Raw genomic sequence first — 19232 nt, 5'->3', positions numbered from 1 at the left:
CCCAACAGGCTCTGTCAGAGACCAGACAAGCTCATCACATTGTAGCAGAGACTCTGGTGTAGTGGATATGAATATGGACAGTCAAGTTTAACTAGAGTCTCTTCTGAAAAATCCCTTTGACCTCTTATCTTTAATCAGCACTCACAGGCTTACTTGAACCACTTGGTCCAGCTCTGAGCTTATTTCAGATCAGGCTTCAATCAGATGAGGTTTAGAGTGCACTGTGCTTCTCTGTGTGTGGCATGGTAGCCAGGTCATTGTGACATAGAACAGCAGCTACAGTCACTGTGATCTGACTGTGTGTTTGTGTCTCCTCAACAGACAAGGCCAGTGTGAACCGGAGAATCTCTGCCCTCTGCTACTGCACCGTCACACTGTACGAGTAGCAGACCACACACACATATCAGGGGCAGTTGTGACCTCTCTGTCCCCCTTCTCTGCCCAGAGGGACCACTCTCTACCCTGACAATAGAACATTGAGGACAAACACGGAACCCACATGTTCCCTCACGTAGCAGTCCAAGCACCTTTCCGTTTGGATCTTTTTCTGAGTTTAAGGAAACAACACGGCAGATAGTGTAACACCTTCTTTGGCATCGCAGACTGAACGATGAAGTGCGTGAGAGATGATGCACACATTCACTACCAAAGATGATCAAATGATCCTGGAACTGAGACATTCACAGGACATGAACAAGACGCAAGCATCTTTTTGCGTGCTGTCTGTCAACCGAATAGAGTGGGACGGGGACACACAAACTCTACCCAGCTTTTTGTATCCGACTTGCAGGATTTTTACATTTTGTACTAGAAGAAAGAGATGGATATAAGGACAATCTATCATGGGCCCAGAGACTTATACACCCATGAAAAATACATATTTTTAATGCAAATCACAGAGGTTATTATAATGTAAAGGTTTTTACTCTGTATTAGTATTGCTGTTGGGATTATTTATTGTTTTGGAATAGGAGGAGGCTGTTGTGATGCCTGTCTGACATTGTCTTTAGTATTGAAGTGGAAGGAAGGAGTATATGAGATTAGTCCATTTAAAGGAGTATATGAGATTAGTCCATTTAAAGGCGTATATGAGATTAGTCCATTTAAGGGCAGTCAGTCTAGCCAATCCTGTAACAAATACACACACTCAAACGCCAAAACACACACTTTACAATACATGTACAAACAAGAACACACAAACAACCATGTAGATTTGTAATTAGATTTTTTTTTTTTTTTCATTTGTTAGCTGAAGCACTTTATTGTGAAAAGTGGGGGGGACACTTTGTCCTGACAGGTTAGGAAAGAGAAATGTGAAGGCTGTTAGTTGTAGCTCAGGTTGGTTAAAGGGGTGGGGGTGGGGGGGGTTCTCTCACCCTCTTCAGCCCACAACACCACTTGCCCTGCCACAGCTCTCCCTCTCATTGCTGCGCACACTCTGACTGTTAAATGTTGCCGTGGAAATGGGGTGAGGGGTCGTAAGAAACGTCCAGTCTCTACACATCCCACACCACTGGTGGGCTTTTAGAATAGTATGGCAAGAAGAAGCTGGTGGGTGACAGATAATCGGACTAAAATGTATGTTTTCTTTGCCCATTGAACTTTTAGTGTTGACCAGCACATGCCCCTAGGCATTTGGGGAGGAGGGGTTCCTAATCAGTTAACCAAGGGGGAACGCCCCTCTCCTGGGTGAATCAAGAGAAAACAGTCAAATTACTTGAGTAGTTTTTGCTAAATAATACAGAAACAAGCTTTTTTTATGTTCATACATGAATAACTGTAACTAATTTCCAAGTAAATTGATGTTTGCAAAAGTGTAAATATTTGTATGTTGTGCATGTGATTTTGTTTTCCTGAGTGAATGTGTGTGAGAGAGCACAGTGAGAGAGTTAGGGGGTCAGTGAGCAAGACGACGCCATTGGATGCCCTGCCTCTCGATCAAAGAGCACAAACATTTTAATGTACTTTTAACCACGCCTGCCACGGGTTCAAGTCAATCTATCCCCACTAGACGTCCCTGGCACAGAGGAATGTGCCAATCACAAGGCAGCTGCTCCAAACATCTCCACACAACCTCTTCTTTCTACTGGGACTGTTCATATACTATACCGGATGGGGATTCTGTGTGGAGAGATCTCCTAGCATCCATTCAAATCTGCTCCGCTCTCTCCCCACGCAGCCGCTGTGCTTGCAATGCAGTAATGTTAGTGAGTCTGCACACGTCAGGTATACAAAAGGCCAGTGATCAGAAAGTCCATTACAGAAGAAGAGCTGCCTCATAAGCCTAATTGAAAAGTGGTCAGACTCCTTTGATTTCCTATTGTACAAGTGTGAATAGTGTGTAAATGCGTAAACTTGCAACTGTTGGCCACTAGCTCTTTCTATGATGTACTGTTCCTTTTTTAGACATATCCAAGTTTCTGTGGTTTATTTAGTTTTTGCTCTTGTGCCCTCTCCCTTTGCTCGTGAGCACTCCGCACCACAAAAAGCCTTTTCTGCACACTGAGTGGAGGGAGAAGTACATTAAAACAATAGTCGGAAACTGTCTGAACTTACCAAATCCATGCATCTATTTATAGCGCTGTAGATTTAGGCCACACTCCCTCACTAGCAGTAGTTTATGAAGAATGGAGTACTAACGATGGACTGTTTCAGAGACAAACCATTGGTACTGAGCACATGTTATATCCCGTAGAGTGAATGTATTCACCCTCCCAGTCATTTGCACCTCAGACTCTAGCTGAATGCATACAAAGTTACCAACCCTTGTGATGGTTAAGCCCCCCTCCCCTGAACAGACCATGACAATGAAACTGAATTTCCACACACCTATTTTTCAATGACAAATGTTGATGTGTTACTTGATGTGAGTTAAAGGGCATCTTTCTTTATGGAACTCTACAAATGCAGCCTCTGTTAATTAAAAAGAAAAGTTGGACTACATGCATGGTCTGTATTTCATGGAAAATATTAATATAACATTTGTGGGTCCCTTATTATCACTAGAAAAGCCGAGCTTCGTGGGACCCCCATTTGAGCCAATGAGCAGTCATTTTCACTCTAACATTCACTAGATGGAGCCAAATTCCTGCTTCAAAATACTGTATGTTTCAAACCATATCAATCTCATGGACCATCAGTCCATAGTTAGGGTGGTTATATACAGTTTAAGTGTGGTTACATTTAGCTTAGCTGGAGAAACTTTCATCTGTCTAACAATCAAGCAATCCCCATCCCTACAGATTCTGATAGCAAAACTTTCACCACAGATAGCATAATTAGCTACACAAGGGACTCATTCACTGAACATCGCCTAATAAATTAACAGGATTCCAAAATCACACGGTTCTCTATGGAACTATTCTAACTCTTCCAGCCACTTCACTATTCACTGCCAAATAGAAAGTGACAGATAGGGAGGGATATTGTTTTGGGACTGTGTTACTGCCAATGTTTTCTGAGGACACAGTCAGCAAACTGTTTGTGGCAACCTTCTAATCTCACCTTCAGCTGTTTATTTTTACAGACCTGAACAAGTACAGTTAGAGGATAGATGTGGCCAGGTTCCCAAATTCTGCTGACAAGACTACTTCTGCAAAAAAAAAGGTAAGCCCACAGTTGAATAAACATATTATTTTCTCTCTCAACTTCAATGTTTTTCATACCTGCCTCTTCATCTGTCTGTAGGTATGTGTGTGTGTGTTGGAGCCCACTCTCTGTCATCATACTGTGAAAACAATGAATGTAGCCCAGAACCCACAGGTGGACAGCGGGGAGCCCAGTATTATGCTGCAGCAGATGTTGATCATCATTTCTCCCACTTGGCCTTCCCATACCTCTCGCTTCCTCTTAAAGCTTTGTTACCACCCAGAGCAGAGCCCCTGTTGTTTATGTCTACATCAACCATTTGTCAGTTGCTATGGATGGCCTTCATCACCACATTGAGGCTGCAGTAAATGTAAAAAACTAAAAGCATGGAATCCATTAGTCTGCATTATTGGGGACATTTGCCATTGCCCAAACTAAACATTTAGCCTTTTATTACTTAGATTTCCTAAAAGCTATCTTATGATTTAGGCTAAAGGCTACATAACATTGTGAAATTATGTTGAGCATTCCCTTAATAATAGAGAGTTTCTAGAATCTAGATAGCTTACAGTGCAGTGTCTTATCTATTTGGGGTTTCCTATTTTCCATTTTCATCACCAGCCACATTTTCCCTAAGGTGCGCAAGTACCAAAAAATATTCTCAATTTATTTTAGCCAAAATGGCTATATTTCCTAAAGTAGAACCCCATCATTGTCCGAGTAAAAACAGGCATCCTATAGAGTTCCACAGTATGAGTCATAATACCCATAACACCTAGCGGTCAATCGGGGAAATGGTTCCAATCGTTTTCCCACAATTCTTTACTAGGGGATTTAAAGCACTTCAAATAAGGGCTGTGTTTCGCGTTGGCTTACCCTGCATGATGTTTTGATAACCGTGTAAATATCTCTAGGACAAGGTGACATTTATCAATATACACACACACACTAATTAGCTGCTAATGTGGCTATTATAATGAACTACATTTGACAAGATGATCTGGACGAGACTGTCGATTCGAGGCATAGATGATCATCTCTAGATTAACTCTCTGTTAGCTAAATTGAGTAATCAATAAATTGGCTACATTTCTTTAAATGGACAATTCTGTGAACTGTCTTGTGAACGTTTTTAATTTAAGTAATACCTGTTAGAAAATGTGTCAGCTAGAGATGATGTCCAGGAGCTTGCAGGGATTTGTAGTTTTGCATGTCATCTACTTTTCGAATCTGAGAGTAAATGGAGCCAAAAATATTGAGAAAAATCACCTTGCCTGAGAGAGATTTGCATGGTTATCAAAACGTCACACCGGGGTAAGCATACACGAAACACAGTCGTTATTTTAAGCGTTTCTAAAATCCCCTTTTGGAAACATTAACGGTGGAAAAACATTTGGAACAATTTCCCTTTTTGACCCCTAGGTATTATGACACCTCCACTGTGGGGCTCTATTGCATAACATTCTTCATAGAGTATCTGTAAGTAACAATAGAATCATTTCATGTCGGTCGCCGAAGCAACAGTCTCGCCGCTAGAGTGCGCCTCTTTCGTGTCCGACTTCAAAGTAATGCTGGCGGAAACCTATCTGAACTTCAGTGCTCTACGAAGAAGTCTGGGGAGTCTCGTCTCGACCTCAACTCAGGATAGATAGTTGCAGCACTGACAGTTAATATAAAACCGCAAGAAATCTCTAATTTGCCTGAACCGCACAATGATATGGGATTTACAAAAATGGGAGCGGAGGTTGAGTCTCTTGCAAGATTCCTTGGCGTGGTGAAGTAAACTGGATTGTCCAGGAGAGCTAACGGTCTAAATTCCAATTTGATGGTAAAGGTATGTCAGAAATGTGTGAGCAAGTTAGAATAGTCCTTGTTATCAACGGTATTTTAAACTTTTCTTTTGATTTCAAGGTTTTCAAGCCTTGGAACGACGGAGGTCAGATCATATTTCTGATTTCTCAGAAAAACTGCGTTCCTCTGATAGGTACAATTTGCACATAATAGCCTATTAGTTAATTACACTTGTAATCATGTACTTAAAACCTTGAAGAATACTTATTCACAGGCCAAACTTGGTTGAGTGATGTGCTTCATGGAAATGTGACAAGTCGAGTGATAATTGACAGAAGAAGGTGGCGGGACTTGGGAGTAGTCTGGTACATATGAAATATGATTCATTTCTCAGGTACCACACGGATGAGTTTGACGGTCTCAGAAAAGTCGGCAGGCTGCAAGGTAAGGCGAGGTTTGCCACGGATACAGAAAAATAGATCTCCAGCGGCAAACGAAGTCAATTTGCTAGCCTTGTTTTACTCACCGAGGCCAGTTCATATTGCGCTTAAATACCGTTTATTTTTATTTTTTTGAAATGGGCGTTTAGGCAGCCTATGTGGAAATGCATGCATAGAGCTTTGAGTCAGACGTTATGAAAAGAATGCAAGCAAGACATTGCCATGGCTTAACGATTATTACTTTTTGAAGAATTCACTCTAAATCTAAGTTTTCATGACTCAAAATAGGTTTAATATTGAGATAATCGTATGCCATATCTATATAATATATTTTAAACTAAATCATAGTGCAATGACGCCAGGACGCGATATTCCGGCGCCCCATTGTTGCATAGCTAGAGGGCTCAGAGACCACCATCCACGGGGGACTCACCCAATGCCACCCTACTGTATATTCCTCAATACCAAATGAATGGGGAAAAATAGGCCCATCGAAAATTATGAAATGAGTGTCTGAGATGATCAAATTTGTGCCCATCGTTTCCATTTATTTGGGATTGAGTCATTTAGCTGGATCTTCACAACAGATGGTATGGAACTCATCTTGAGATAATATCACTTTAAGTCTTGAAATGCTTTGTAAACTTTAACCCTACACTGACATATAGCCAGTGCAATAGTTCAATCCTATTAATTATGGAAACTGAGGACTTGTTGTCCTGATGAGACTAGCCTATACTGTTTTCTGCACTACTTCAAGCTCACATTAAACCTGGCTCTTCTTAATGTCATGCATTCATTTGGCTTAAATGGATTAGCGTGCCCACACAATCTCTCCTAATTAAATTGTTTGTAGGCTTTGACTTTGGGATTTAGCTGGTAAAATGCACTCTTAGGGAAATAAAGGTGCTATCTGAACCAAAAAGGGTTCTCCTATGAAGACATCCAAATAACCCTTTTGGAACCCTTTTTTTCTGGGAGTGTACTCTCCATCACATGGAGAATGCTTCTGAACTGTGATAGACCTGCTGTCTGAGCTGCAGAGACCAGGTATGAGCAACATTGCAAAGGCCTACTTGGACCTATTCTAATGAGGCTCAAACCATCCTCAGATGCCAGGACATCAAATTACACTGGAAAATAGCCGAAAATGCAATAAAACATAATTCCCAGTTCCCACATAGCTTAGCATTACCTCACATGTTGAGCGTTAAAGAATACAGGAAGTCAGATGAAATGTATATGGGGTCTTTTGAGGATATAAGCATGTTGAAAGACAAGATCCTAAAAGTGAGATGTGTTTGTGGCCTACAATTTCCCCTGAGGAGAGTTGAGGTGCGGACAGCCGTAGTTGTCAAGTAATTATAGTGTGCTGATTGTAAGTCTGGGCTAACAGCCATTTACTATTTGCTGTAATTTATTGGTGAAAGGATGAGAGGAACACCTGGTGTGGAGAAGTTCAATGTCCCCAGTAAAAGAGCAGCAGATGTATTCATGGACAACATACTTGGACAATGAAGAGAGGGGGAAAATACACTAGCTAGCACTAATGTAGTAGACTAGACTTCTGAACTAAATGAGCACTTAGTTTTAGCCACAGATTCCCACTGCATGTCTTTAGACTGCCCCTCTGTGTTCTAATTAAGTCACTCAAATAACATTTTATTGGTCACATACACGTTTTAGCAGATGTTATTTGCGGGTGTAGCGAAATGCTTGTGCTTCTAGCTCCGACAGTGCAGCAGTATCTAACAATTTCACAACATATACCCAAAACACACACATCTAAGTAAGGAATGACATTAAGAATATATACATATATGGACAAGCCATGTCATAGCGGCAGGGTGTAGTCCATGTCTGGGGAGTATGCAGGCTTGTAAACATGGGATGGGAGGATGATTCCCTGTCAAAGTAATTGTTTTTATTAAAATGGAAACAAATTAGTAGTAAAAGTTAATCTAGTATTGTGAAAACAAAACCTTATTAAAGATACGTACGTACCTTATCTTGGATTTGTGGCAAGCAGAAGCACAATAAATCTATTGATCTTGTTTAATGGGGAAATACTCACTCACCGTCATTTGATATCTTCTACTTATTTTGGCTATCTGCCCTATCTTGTATGGTAGGGAGGACTCCGGCTTTGAGTCAACAAATCCAAAGAAAACACATTCTCTCTCTTTCACACACTGAGAACAGAGTGGCTCAACTCAAGACGGGGAAGCTGAGCTATTTATACTGAACATAAATGTAAGCGCAACATGTAAAGTGTTGGTCTCATGTTTCATGAGCTGAAACAAAATATCCAAGAAATGTTCCATATGCACAAAAAGCTTATTTCTCTCAAATGTTGTGCACACATCCCTGTTAGTGAGGATTTCCCCTTTGCCAAAATAATCCATCATGTGTGGCATATCAAGAAGCTGCTTAGTGTTGGGCCAGTAACCGAAAGGTTGCTGGATCGAATCCCCAAACTGACAAGGTAAAAGTACGTCGTTCTGCCCCTGAACAAGGCAGTTAACCCACTGTTCCCCGGTAGACCGTCATTGTAAAGAATAATTTGTTCTTAACTGACTTGCCTAGTTAAATAAAGACTCAATTAAACAGCAAGATCATTACACAGATGCACATTGTGCTGGGGACAACAAAAGGCAACTCTAAAATGTGCTGTTTTGTCACACAACACAATGCCACAGATGTCTCAAGTTTTGAGGGATCGTGCAATTGGCATGCTGACTGCAGGAATTTCCACCAGAGCTGTTGACAGAGATTTGAATGTTAATTTCCTTACCATAAGCCGCCCCCAACGTCATTTTAGAGAATTTGGCAGTACGTCCAACTGGCCTCACAACCGCAGACCACGTGTAACCATGCCAGCTCAGGACTTCCACATCTGGCTTCTTCATCTGCGGGATGGTCTGAGACCATCCACCCAGACAGCTGATGAAACAGGAGTATTTCTGTCTGTAATAAAGCCCTTTTGTGGGGAAAAACTAATTCTGATTGACTGCTCCCCTGCCCAGTCATGTGAAATCCATAGATTAGGGTCTAATTAATTTATTTCAATTGACTGATTTCCTTATAAGAACTGTAACTTAGTAAAATTGTTTAAATTATTGAATGTTGTGTTAATATTTTGGTTTAGTATATATGGAAATCCAAGATGGATCTTTGCGGGATGATATTTTGCTACATTACTGAAATGCTGTACAAATTTGCATGATCTTTTTTATTTTTAAATAAACTGACTCAACCGCCACACAACATGAACAGCTCCAGTTGAGTATATCAGAGTTTCTGGGCAGCTTACCACATCAGTCTTCATGTTGATTCTAAACTATTCCAGATCTCCTTTTTGATTATCCAACATCCTCTGTTACATAATAACCTTCTGTAGCCTTTGCAGGCCATCTAGGATTAACATACCAGATAACTCTTAAAACATTTTTACTGCTGTGTGCTAAATCAGGGTCACACAGTGTTTCTTGGTAGTCTTAAACATCTAATTTGAAACAAAAGTATACACCTCTCACACATGGTTATAGCCTTTTAAAAAAGAAGACACCTGTACCATGTCAAATATAGTATGTACTGTATTCAATTTTGAGTTTGCATCCCAATATTACACTTTATATACTCAACAAAAATATAAATGCAACATGCAACATTTTCAAAGATTTGACTTAGTTACAGTTCATATAAGAAAACCAGTTAATTGAAATATGTTCATTAGGCCCTAATCTATGGATGTCACATGACTGGGAATACAGATATGAATCTGTTGGTCACAGATACCTTATTAAAAAAAGGTAGGAGCATGGATCAGAAAACCAGTCAGTATCTGGTGTGACCACCATTTGCCTCATGCAGCACGACACATCTCCTTCACATAGTTGATCATGCTGTTGATTGTGGCCTATGGAATGTTGTCCCACTCCTCTTCAATGGCTGTATTGGAAATTGGCCTGAACTGGAACACGATGTCGTACACGACGCTCCAGAGCATCCCAAACATGCAGGCCATGGAATAACTGGGAAATGTTGTGAGGCTGGTTGGACGTATTGCCAAATTATCTAAAACCACATTGGAGTATGCTAATGGTAGAGAAATTAACATTCAATTATCTGTCAACAGTTCTGGTGGAAATTCCTGCAGTCAGCATGCCTATTGCACACTCCCTCAACTTGAGACATCTGTGGCATTGTTGTATGACAAGACTGCACATTTTAGTGGCCTTTTGTCCCCAGCACAAGGTGCACCTATGTAATGATCATGCTGTTTAATCAGATTCTTGATATGCCACAACTGTCAGGTGGATGCATTATCTTGGCTAAGTAATAACCTTCCACCCATGAGGCCACTAGAGGGTAATTTTGTCTGCACGAACGTTTGATGTGATAACCTTCCACAGACTATACAGTACCTAACTTTGGCCCACTGCACAAATTAATGATCAATCCTTCAATGGCTTTTCTGCTGGGTCATGCTTGGGTATACACCTCCTGACCAATGACCAGTTGTTATACAACTACAATTGTTAAAGCAGCAATGAGCCGTTTAAACAATATCAAAGTGTTCTCCCCACCACTGTTTCGGTAAAAAGCGGATGGGACTGTGCTAGACATTTTTTTCCACTCTCAAATTCAAAGACTAAGCTATAGATGTTAGGACAGACCATCCATGATATCAAAATGATAGTTTTACCCATGTTTTTAGGCAATGCAGTGTTTGTTTACATTTACTTTGTTTACAAACATTGGATTAAAACAAGCTTATATTTTGGGTTCTGATGGGGTACAACAGTTGAACTTAGCTCATGAGGCATTTCCAAGTTATGTTCTTTTAAATACTCAATGGGTACATATCATTAATTTCTAAGTAAAACTGCTGATTGTCCCTTTAACCTTTGCCCAATTCCATTTGTTGCGTGTGGGTACTCTGCTTTGCTCATTATGCCAGTGTTGCTGCCAAGTGCACTAATAGGTTTAAGAGCAGATCATTTACCTCCACAAAGGACGTGGGTTAGGGAACAAAAGTCCTGTGAACCACCAGCCTTTTTCTCAGTCAGATATCTAGCGCTGTGGAGTGAACAGGAAACTAGCGACAACAGAAAATATAGGTATGAAGTGCATGTTCTGTTTTAGTTATTGCTTGGTTATTAAACTTATTTAAATGTTTTCAAGGTTAACTGTTTTGTCTGACATTCCATTGTTATTTTTGATACTGCGTGCCATTTGACACACAGTCCTTAAGATGTAAATGTGAACTTTCTAATGAGTAGCTACTGGTGTCTCAGACATCTTAATACAGAACTGTCTGCTTGGAGGAGACTGATGACATTTCCTTCTTCCCAGTGTAAGCACCTTTAGAGATGAGACACAGATATTATAAGGACCTTGAGCGATGATGTCTCCTTTTGCATCCTCACAACCATGAATAGTTTGTGTTGTAAACTAAGAGAAAGAAGTGGGAATGAGCTCTTTGATCAAGAAAATGAGGTCGAATCCATTGGGAGCCCAAAGAAAAGAGAAATTAGGGCTGTTGGTGTGTGTTTCAAGGAAAGCTTGAAGTGTTTCTGGTAACAGGTGGCATTTTGAAAGGGAAAATCTCTAAATTTGAGTTTTCTAACACTACATTTACTGTCTGTTCCGAGAGTAATCTTTGTTACGTTGTTCAGAGAAGCGGCTTGAGGGAAGGAATACTGCTAACGTGTGTCTACTAAATAAACAATAAATGAGTCACTTATGGCCATTACCACATTTGTCATATTTATTTTGCTTTTAATGTGTATGTAGAGATTATATTTATGCATGATGTGTTTAACCCTAGTATGCATTTATATCCTTAATGTATCCCTGTAATGGAGTGCATATCATTGTGACTCACAGAGATTTTTTACTCCCTGTAGTGTCAATGGAGTCCCAATCTCCTCTATGTTGCTCTGTTCACTGGATGATGCAGAGTGCTGTTAATGACCCATATACTGTATTTGTTTATTTTGAGTCAATGAGAATAATATCCAATTAGTTGTTTCTTTTCATTTGAAAGAATGGAAGACATTAGACTACTAGTCACGTAATCCATGTATCTCTCCATTGACCTTTTCTCAGATATCTGCTAGTCACTACAATATATAATTTGTTTTTAGCCCAAACATACATTAGATGTAACATCTTTGTTTTGTATTTGTGTCCCCTACAGAGCACGATGTCGTTCCCCCTGTGTGTTAGTCTGTGGATGCTCCTGGCTGTTCACTGCCAAGCTGGAGCTGTGAAGAACTGCCACCCAAGCTGCCACTGTGAGGTGGAGAGCTTTGGCTTGTTCGACAGCTTCAGCCTGACCAGGGTGGATTGCAGGGGAGTGGGCACCAGTCCCATCCCCATCCCCCTGGACACTGCCCACCTGGACTTGTCCTCCAACTCCATATCCCTGCTGACCGACACTATGCTCTCTGGACCTGGCTATACCACCTTGGTCAGCCTGGACCTCAGCAACAATCGCATATCCATGGTCAGCCCCAAGGCCCTGTCCAGGCTGCGCTACCTGGAGTCTCTGGACCTCAGCCACAACTCCCTGGAGGGCCTGGATGAGGGCTGCTTCTCTGGCCTCCCTCTGGCTGAGGTTGATCTCAGCCACAACCACTTCCGGGAGTTTGACCTCGACATGTTCATCACTAAAGGTCATGGAGAGCCAATCAACGTGGATCTGTCCCACAACCAGCTGACGGTGGTCTCCAGGAGTTCCTCTAGGAGCCCCTTGCTACATGTCCAGAGCCTGACTCTAGCAGCCAATCAGCTGAGGGCCGTGCCTAAGCTCAAAGGCATCCCGTTGAGGGACCTAAGCTTGGATGGGAACAGTATCTCGCACGTTGAGGAGGGGGCCTTTGAGGACCTTAAGGACCTGGTTCACCTATCCCTCAGTGGGCTTCCTGAGCTCTTTGACATCCAGCCTAACAGTTTCAGAGGCCTTCAGAACCTTCAGGTCTTGGACCTGTCCAACAACGCCAAGCTAAAAGCACTGAGTCCAGCTGTGTTCAGTGGACTTGTGTCTCTACAGGAGCTCAATCTGTCCAACTCTGGAGTAACGTCATTGCCAAATAACATGCTAAGTCACTTGCCAAGCATCAAGAGTATTACCCTGGGCCAGAATATCCATTGTTGGAGGGCTCAAAAGCAGGGCCAGTTTCACAGGCAGCTTGGACAGGAACAGAAACATGACGAGGTGCTAACCTGTGACGTTAAAGGCATTGTGTCGTGATTGTGTTGGGATTATGCCTTCAGTATGGACATCTAACTAGCACATTAGTGCTAAAACTGTGCCTTATATCACTATATGCAAAGAACACTTTTTGTTATTGCCGCCAAACATGATAATTACTATTTGAACAGTTTTGTTTAAATTTAAATTAAATTTGTGTTTTGCTTTTATTCCAAAGGCCTGAGGTATTTATTTCAATCCACTGTTGATACACTATCATGTCATGCTTGCTATGCATAAATCATGTATTTCAATTACAGTAATATCCATCCATGCTATTACTAGCTTGTTATCTTCAAACCATTTAGCTTTTCCTCTTCCAGTTTTTAAGGAGATTTTAGGATCTGGAACTAAAAAAATATACACATTACTGTGCAAGGACCACTCTTATGTCAGACCAAAAGGTAAACATCTTATGTAGAGTATGTAGTTATGTATGTCTAGCATAGGAGGCTGGTGGGAGGAGCTATAGGAGGACAGGCTCATTGTAATGTCTGGCGTTGAAAATATGGAATGTTATCAAACACATCAAACATATGGAAAGCACATGTTTGACCACGTTCCATTTATTCCATTCCAGCCATTACAATGAGCCTGTCCTCCTATAGCTCCTCCCACCACCCTCCTCGGATGTCTAGTTATCATTTCAATCAGATATTATTGTGGACAAATTCTCCTGCTATCTTCCTCAGTCATGTTTACATGGCCTAAGACCTGGAAGCCAACATCGCCTGTTCTGTTTCAAAGAGCTGTTACACAACGGGTTGAAATGTGATCTGAACAAATCAATGCAGAAACAAATTCTTGAACGTCACCTAGGGGATTTTCGCTGCTCTGTTATTGAATCAGTTTCCCATGACCGTGACCATTTATTTCGAAACATAAAATTGGCTTCCGGCAGTTTATTAGACACCAGACATGTTTCATCCTGTATTTTCTTATCTCTTCTGACAGAAGTGTGTTTTAACTGAAATACTATATGTGATGTATTTGATGCATTGTATTATTCACCCTACTTTGAAATGTTATAAATGTCACATCTATTCTACAGCATCAACTTTGGATCTACATTGGCCAAAATCCTTCAGATATTCTGTGCAACAACAACTGCATGTTTGAACACCTGCCTTGGTTGCTATTCCTGTGGTATAATATGGACGGAAAGAGACATAACTGCACTTGAACTGTTTTGAATGTTAAACATCTGCTTAAAGATGTTTTATATTTCTTTATCAATAGTGTATACACTTAGTGTACAAAACATTAAGAACACCTTCCTAATATTGAATTTCACCCCTGAGAACAGCCTCAATTCGTCGGGTCATGGACACTACAAGGTGTCCAAAGCGTTCCCCAGGGATGCTGGCCCATGTTGACTCCAATGCTTCCCACAGATGTCAAGTTGGCTCAATGTCCTTTGGGTAGTGGACCATTCTGATACACATGGGAAACTGTTGAGCGTGAAAAACCCAGAAGCAGTGCAGCTCTTGACACTGAAATGTTTTGTTCTGCCCATTCACCCTCTAAATGGCACATGTACACAATCCATGTCTCAAGGCTTAAAAATCCTTCTTTAACCTCTCCTCCCCTTCATCTACACTGATTAGAAGTGGATTTGACAAGTTACATCAGTAAGGGATCATAGCTTTCACCTGGATTCACCTGGTCAGTCTGTCATGGAAAGAGCAGGTGTTCTTAATGTTTTGTACATTCGGTGTATAACTTTGTATAGATGTGTAGAATAATCCATCTATTTTACATCTGTGTACTTTACATAAATGTATTAACTTTTAATTATTTGTTTTACTTTGTTTGCTTCCCTGTCCCCAACAGCCTGTGGCATTCCACAATTGCTTGGTGTGTCTGTATTTGAAAATATATAAATTGTCTGGGTTTCAACGCACACCACACTGTTGTCACTCCAAGAGGGTTTCACAATTTCACAGAATTCCCTGTATTCATGTGATTTCATTTTGTCTGCTGTACTGACTCACAGGGTGTGTCCTGTAACAATAGCACTTATGTCTTCCTCAGTGCCTAGCGCAGCACTATATTTACTTTCACAAGCTGCCTAACATCCTTCCTTTATTTACTTGAAACTCCCCCTGTAAATGCACCCACACTAGTGAGTGGTCTCGAGAGGTCCTTAAACAGAAGCAGTCAGAGACACTAGTTCCAGGCAGGGAACCATGATACTGTGGACTGATGTATGAAGTCTGTGAGAGGAAAAGAGAAAGGGAGAGGGAAAGGAGGAGAACGGCCTGACTTTGTGTAATGGCGGCTGGCTGTAACTCCACAGATCTCTGTGCTCTGAGAGTGTTCCATTGTGTGCTCCTCCTTAAAGACACAGAGAGTATTCAGATATCCCCTCAGCTCCTTGCAGTGGTTGCCAAAGCACAGTCCTTTGAAATTCTAAGAGACCCGTGTGCCAATGACAGAGCCAAAAGAAGTTTGACTCCACAAAAGAAGGTTTACTCCAGATTACATCTCCTGTATTACAACATCCTGCTCTGGAAAAGTACGGCTTTGTAGGAAAAGCTTGCAATGATTTTGCTTCAGTTTATACTCTTTTAGATATATTTTTGCCAACCAAGGAGGGAGAGAGAGAGAAGAGCAAATGTGATTTTCTGAGAGTTTGGCCCTCTGCGGATGGCCCCATTTAGTAAACCTGTTCCAGATGTCTGGGCCGTTTGTCCATCTCCTGGAGAGCAGGAATTTGGAGGCGGGGTGGTTGGAGGGCTGTCAATCACAGCTACCTCCCTCAGGTCAGCCTGCCAGGATCACCCTGAATGGTGTTAAATTGCAAAAAAACATTTGCAATCCAAATACAACTAATCAGTTTAGCATAAGAGACTCACAAGGGAGTCTTGAACTTTTCTTTACCATTTCTTTCCATGTTTGTAATCCAGTGACTCAATTTGCTGAGTACCTTGGTTGTTACTTTATCTTTGGTTTCGAAATATAAAGATACCGACATGTCTCTCCAGGGCAATATAAAAGGTTCAGGTATATGTGGGGTCATGACACTCAGAGCTACTGTATCAGGGTAGCCTAATAGAGCACAGATCAGTGAGCCAAAGGCTCAACTCTGCTGGGGAGTTTTAATGCAGCAGTGATTTGCTTACTGAACCCTCTGGAGACATGTTCAACATCCCCAGGCCACTTCATAATAAAATATAAGATACACACAAACACACACACAGCTGGCCATTTGCTCCATGCATTATGGATTCACTGGCTGAGAAAAATCAATGCTTCCCAGTAAATGTGAAGATTTTCATTACACTTTCTATGACAATGTGTCTTCATCTGACAAATAGAGTAACATAATGTGGAATTCACAGAAAATGGTCATACTATAACCTGGATGTCTAAGAGTACAATATATCATATTAGCATTTGTATTGCACTGAACTAATGTTATGTTTTGGCAAAATATATTTTAAAGACCACAGCAGCACCCTTACCAATAGCCCAGTTATCTACAGAATCTCTTTGCCTCTGGATATGGCCTGATTATAACAAATGTTTTTTATTTCATCTTTATTTAGCTACGCAAGTCAGTTAAAAACAAGTTCTTATTTACAATGAGGGCCTAACCCGAACGACGCTGGGCCAATTGTCCGCCGCCCTTTGGGACTTCCAATCACAGCCGGATGTGATACAGCCTGGATGAGGATTTTGATTGGCCGGTCACCTGAGAGTAGGAAGTTATACCGTGGGGCAAAAAAGTATTTAGTCAGCCACCAATTGTGCAAGATCTCACACTTAAAAAGATGAGAGAGGCCTGTAATTTTCATCATAGGTACATTTCAACTATGACAGACAAAATGAGAAAAAAATCCAGAGAATCACATTGTAGGATTTTTATTGAATTTATTTGCAAATTATGGTGGAAAATAAGTATTTGGTCAATAACAAAAGTTTATCTCAATACTTTGTTATATACCCTTTGTTGGCAATGACAGGTGGAACGTTTTCTGTAAGTCTTCACAAGGTTTTCACACACTGTTGCTGGTATTTTGGCCCATTCCTCCATGCAGATCTCCTCTAGAGCAGTGGTGTTTTGGGGCTGTTGCTGGGCAACACAGACTTTCAACTCCCTCCAAAGATTTTCTATGGGGTTGAGATCTGGAGACTGGGTAGGCCACTCCAGGACCTTGAAATGCTTCTTACGAAGCCACCCCTTCGTTGCCCGGGCGGTGTGTTTGGGATCATTGTCATGCTGAAAGACCCAGCCACGTTTCATCTTCAATGCCCTTGCTGATGGAAGGAAGTTTTCACTCAAAATCTCACGATACATGGCCCCATTCATTCTTTCCTTTACATGGATCAGTCGTCCTGGTCCCTTTGCAGAAAAACAGCCCCAAAGCATGATGTTTCCACCCCCATGCTTCACAGTAGGTATGGTGTTCTTTGGATGCAACTCAGTATTCTTTGTCCTCCAAACACGACGAGTTGAGTTTTTACCAAAAAGTTATATTTTGGTTTCATCTGACCATACAACATTCTCCCACTCTTATTCTGGATCATCCAAATGCTCTCTAGCAAACTTCAGACGGGCCTGGACATGTACTGGCGTAAGCAGGGGGACACGTCTGGCACTGCAGGATTTGAGTCCCAGGCGGCGTAGTGTGTTACTGATGGTAGGCTTTGTTACTTTGGTCCCAGCTCTCTGCAGGTCATTCACTAGGTCCCCCCGTGTGGTTCTGGGATTTTTGCTCACCGTTCTTGTGATCATTTTGACCCCACGGGGTGAGATCTTGCGTGGAGCCCCAGGTCGAGGGAGATTATCAGTGGTCTTGTATGTCTTCCATTTCCTAATAATTGCTCCCACAGTTGATTTCGTCATACCAAGCTGCTTACCTATTGCAGATTCAGTCTTCCCAGCCTGGTGCAGATCTACAATTTTGTTTCTGGTGTCCTTTGACAGCTCTTTGATCTTGGCCATAGTGGAGTTTGGAGTGTGACTGTTTGAGGTTGTAGACAGGTGTCTTTTATAGTGATAACAAGTTCAAACAGGTGCCATTAATACAGGTAACGAGTGGAGGACAGAGGAGCCTCTTAAAGAAGAAGTTACAGGTCTGTGAGAGCCAGACATCTTGCTTGTTTGAAGGTGATCAAATACTTATTTTCCACCATAATTTGCAAATAAATTCATTAAAAATCCTACAATGTGATTTTCTGGATTTATTTTTTCTCATTTTGTCTGTCATATGATGAAAATTACAGGCCTCTCTCATCTTTAAGTGGGAGAACTTGCACAATTGGTGGCTGACTAAATACTTTTTTGCCCTACTGTACATCTATTGCCAACAAGAGAGGGGACTCCTCAAAAACATGCCACTTCGATACAGCTACAACTGGAAGTGACTTTTCCTCGCAGATTAGTAGAGCATTTTCGCCAACCCTTTCATAACCTTAACCTAATTCTCCTAACCTGCTGCGAAAAAGAGACTTCTGGTGGTAGCTGTATCGAAGTGGCAGGTTTTTAGGGAATCTCAGCAAGAGAGACAGAGAAGCATTCCACAAAGATGGTGGATAACTCAGGCCGTTTACGATTGAAAGAAAATTGTCACAATTCCCGTCTGCTTAAGGGATGGCTCTCCCATAGGCACCAATGCATTAGCAGCTGGGTCTGGTCTGCTTAGTTCATTGACTGTATACGAACCAGAAAAAAAGTAGTGATTGAGATCTCGCTTCCTCTTCCGTCTCTAATGTCATGTGAATAGGAAATGTGATGATGTTAAACCCACGGGTAGATCAGATCCAAGGAGCTGGCCTATTAATAATCACACATGAAGTGCCTTCTTTGTTTCGCTTTAGCCCATGTGTTGATGGATGACCCCCTTTTTGAATGTCTTAGCACTACTACAATGACACATACAGTACAGTAGAAGAAGAAACTACAAGAATAAATTTGCCCGTTTATGATTACCTCTGCTGGAGTTGAAAATTGGGGCATGTAAGCCATGAAGGTTTGTTTTCTGTTTCCAGTGAGAGAGCTAAAGCGATACGATCAGAAACACAATCAGCCAGCTCAAGGCTTCAGACATGACTCTAAACAGTCAGTAAATTACCCACTGTAGCAGGTCCTGTGGGGAAATTGGTTACACTGCCCTATTTCATGTAGGATTGTTTATCACCTTTTG

The 19232-nt window shown here is 41.4% G+C and overlaps 2 protein-coding genes across 5 annotated transcripts in view; both read left to right on the top strand.

Annotated features, from left to right (window-relative positions):
* LOC139385513 (serine/threonine-protein kinase ULK2-like) overlaps nucleotides 1-2938 on the top strand; it is a 47406-nt gene extending 44468 nt beyond the window's left edge. For both annotated transcript variants that reach the window (XM_071130635.1, XM_071130634.1), the window contains one exon: nucleotides 322-2938. In XM_071130635.1, coding sequence (XP_070986736.1) covers nucleotides 322-386 — 65 coding nt within the window. In that variant the 3' untranslated portion in view covers nucleotides 387-2938. The remainder of the gene's footprint in view (nucleotides 1-321) is intronic.
* Nucleotides 2939-5183: 2245 nt separating this feature from the next.
* LOC139385893 (tsukushi-like) lies at nucleotides 5184-14983 on the top strand. 3 transcript variants are annotated; one of them, XM_071131185.1, is made up of 4 exons: nucleotides 5230-5422; nucleotides 5500-5572; nucleotides 5774-5823; nucleotides 12025-14983. In XM_071131185.1, the coding sequence occupies exons 1-4, from the start codon at nucleotides 5414-5416 to the stop codon at nucleotides 13078-13080; spliced, it is 1188 nt and encodes a 395-aa protein (XP_070987286.1). In that variant the 5' UTR covers nucleotides 5230-5413; the 3' UTR covers nucleotides 13081-14983. The 3 variants fall into 3 exon arrangements, with proteins under 3 accessions (XP_070987287.1, XP_070987286.1, XP_070987288.1); XM_071131186.1 differs by lacking the exons at nucleotides 5500-5572; nucleotides 5774-5823 and having other exon boundaries at nucleotides 5184-5422; XM_071131187.1 differs by lacking the exons at nucleotides 5230-5422; nucleotides 5500-5572; nucleotides 5774-5823 and adding an exon at nucleotides 10807-10942.
* Nucleotides 14984-19232: the final 4249 nt, after the last annotated feature.

The sequence above is a fragment of the Oncorhynchus clarkii genome, chromosome 27 (genome assembly GCF_045791955.1).
Source record: "Oncorhynchus clarkii lewisi isolate Uvic-CL-2024 chromosome 27, UVic_Ocla_1.0, whole genome shotgun sequence".
Classification (NCBI taxonomy): domain Eukaryota; kingdom Metazoa; phylum Chordata; class Actinopteri; order Salmoniformes; family Salmonidae; genus Oncorhynchus; species Oncorhynchus clarkii.
Note: the sequence above shows the minus strand (reverse complement) of the source record. Positions and strands in the feature narration are given on the sequence as shown.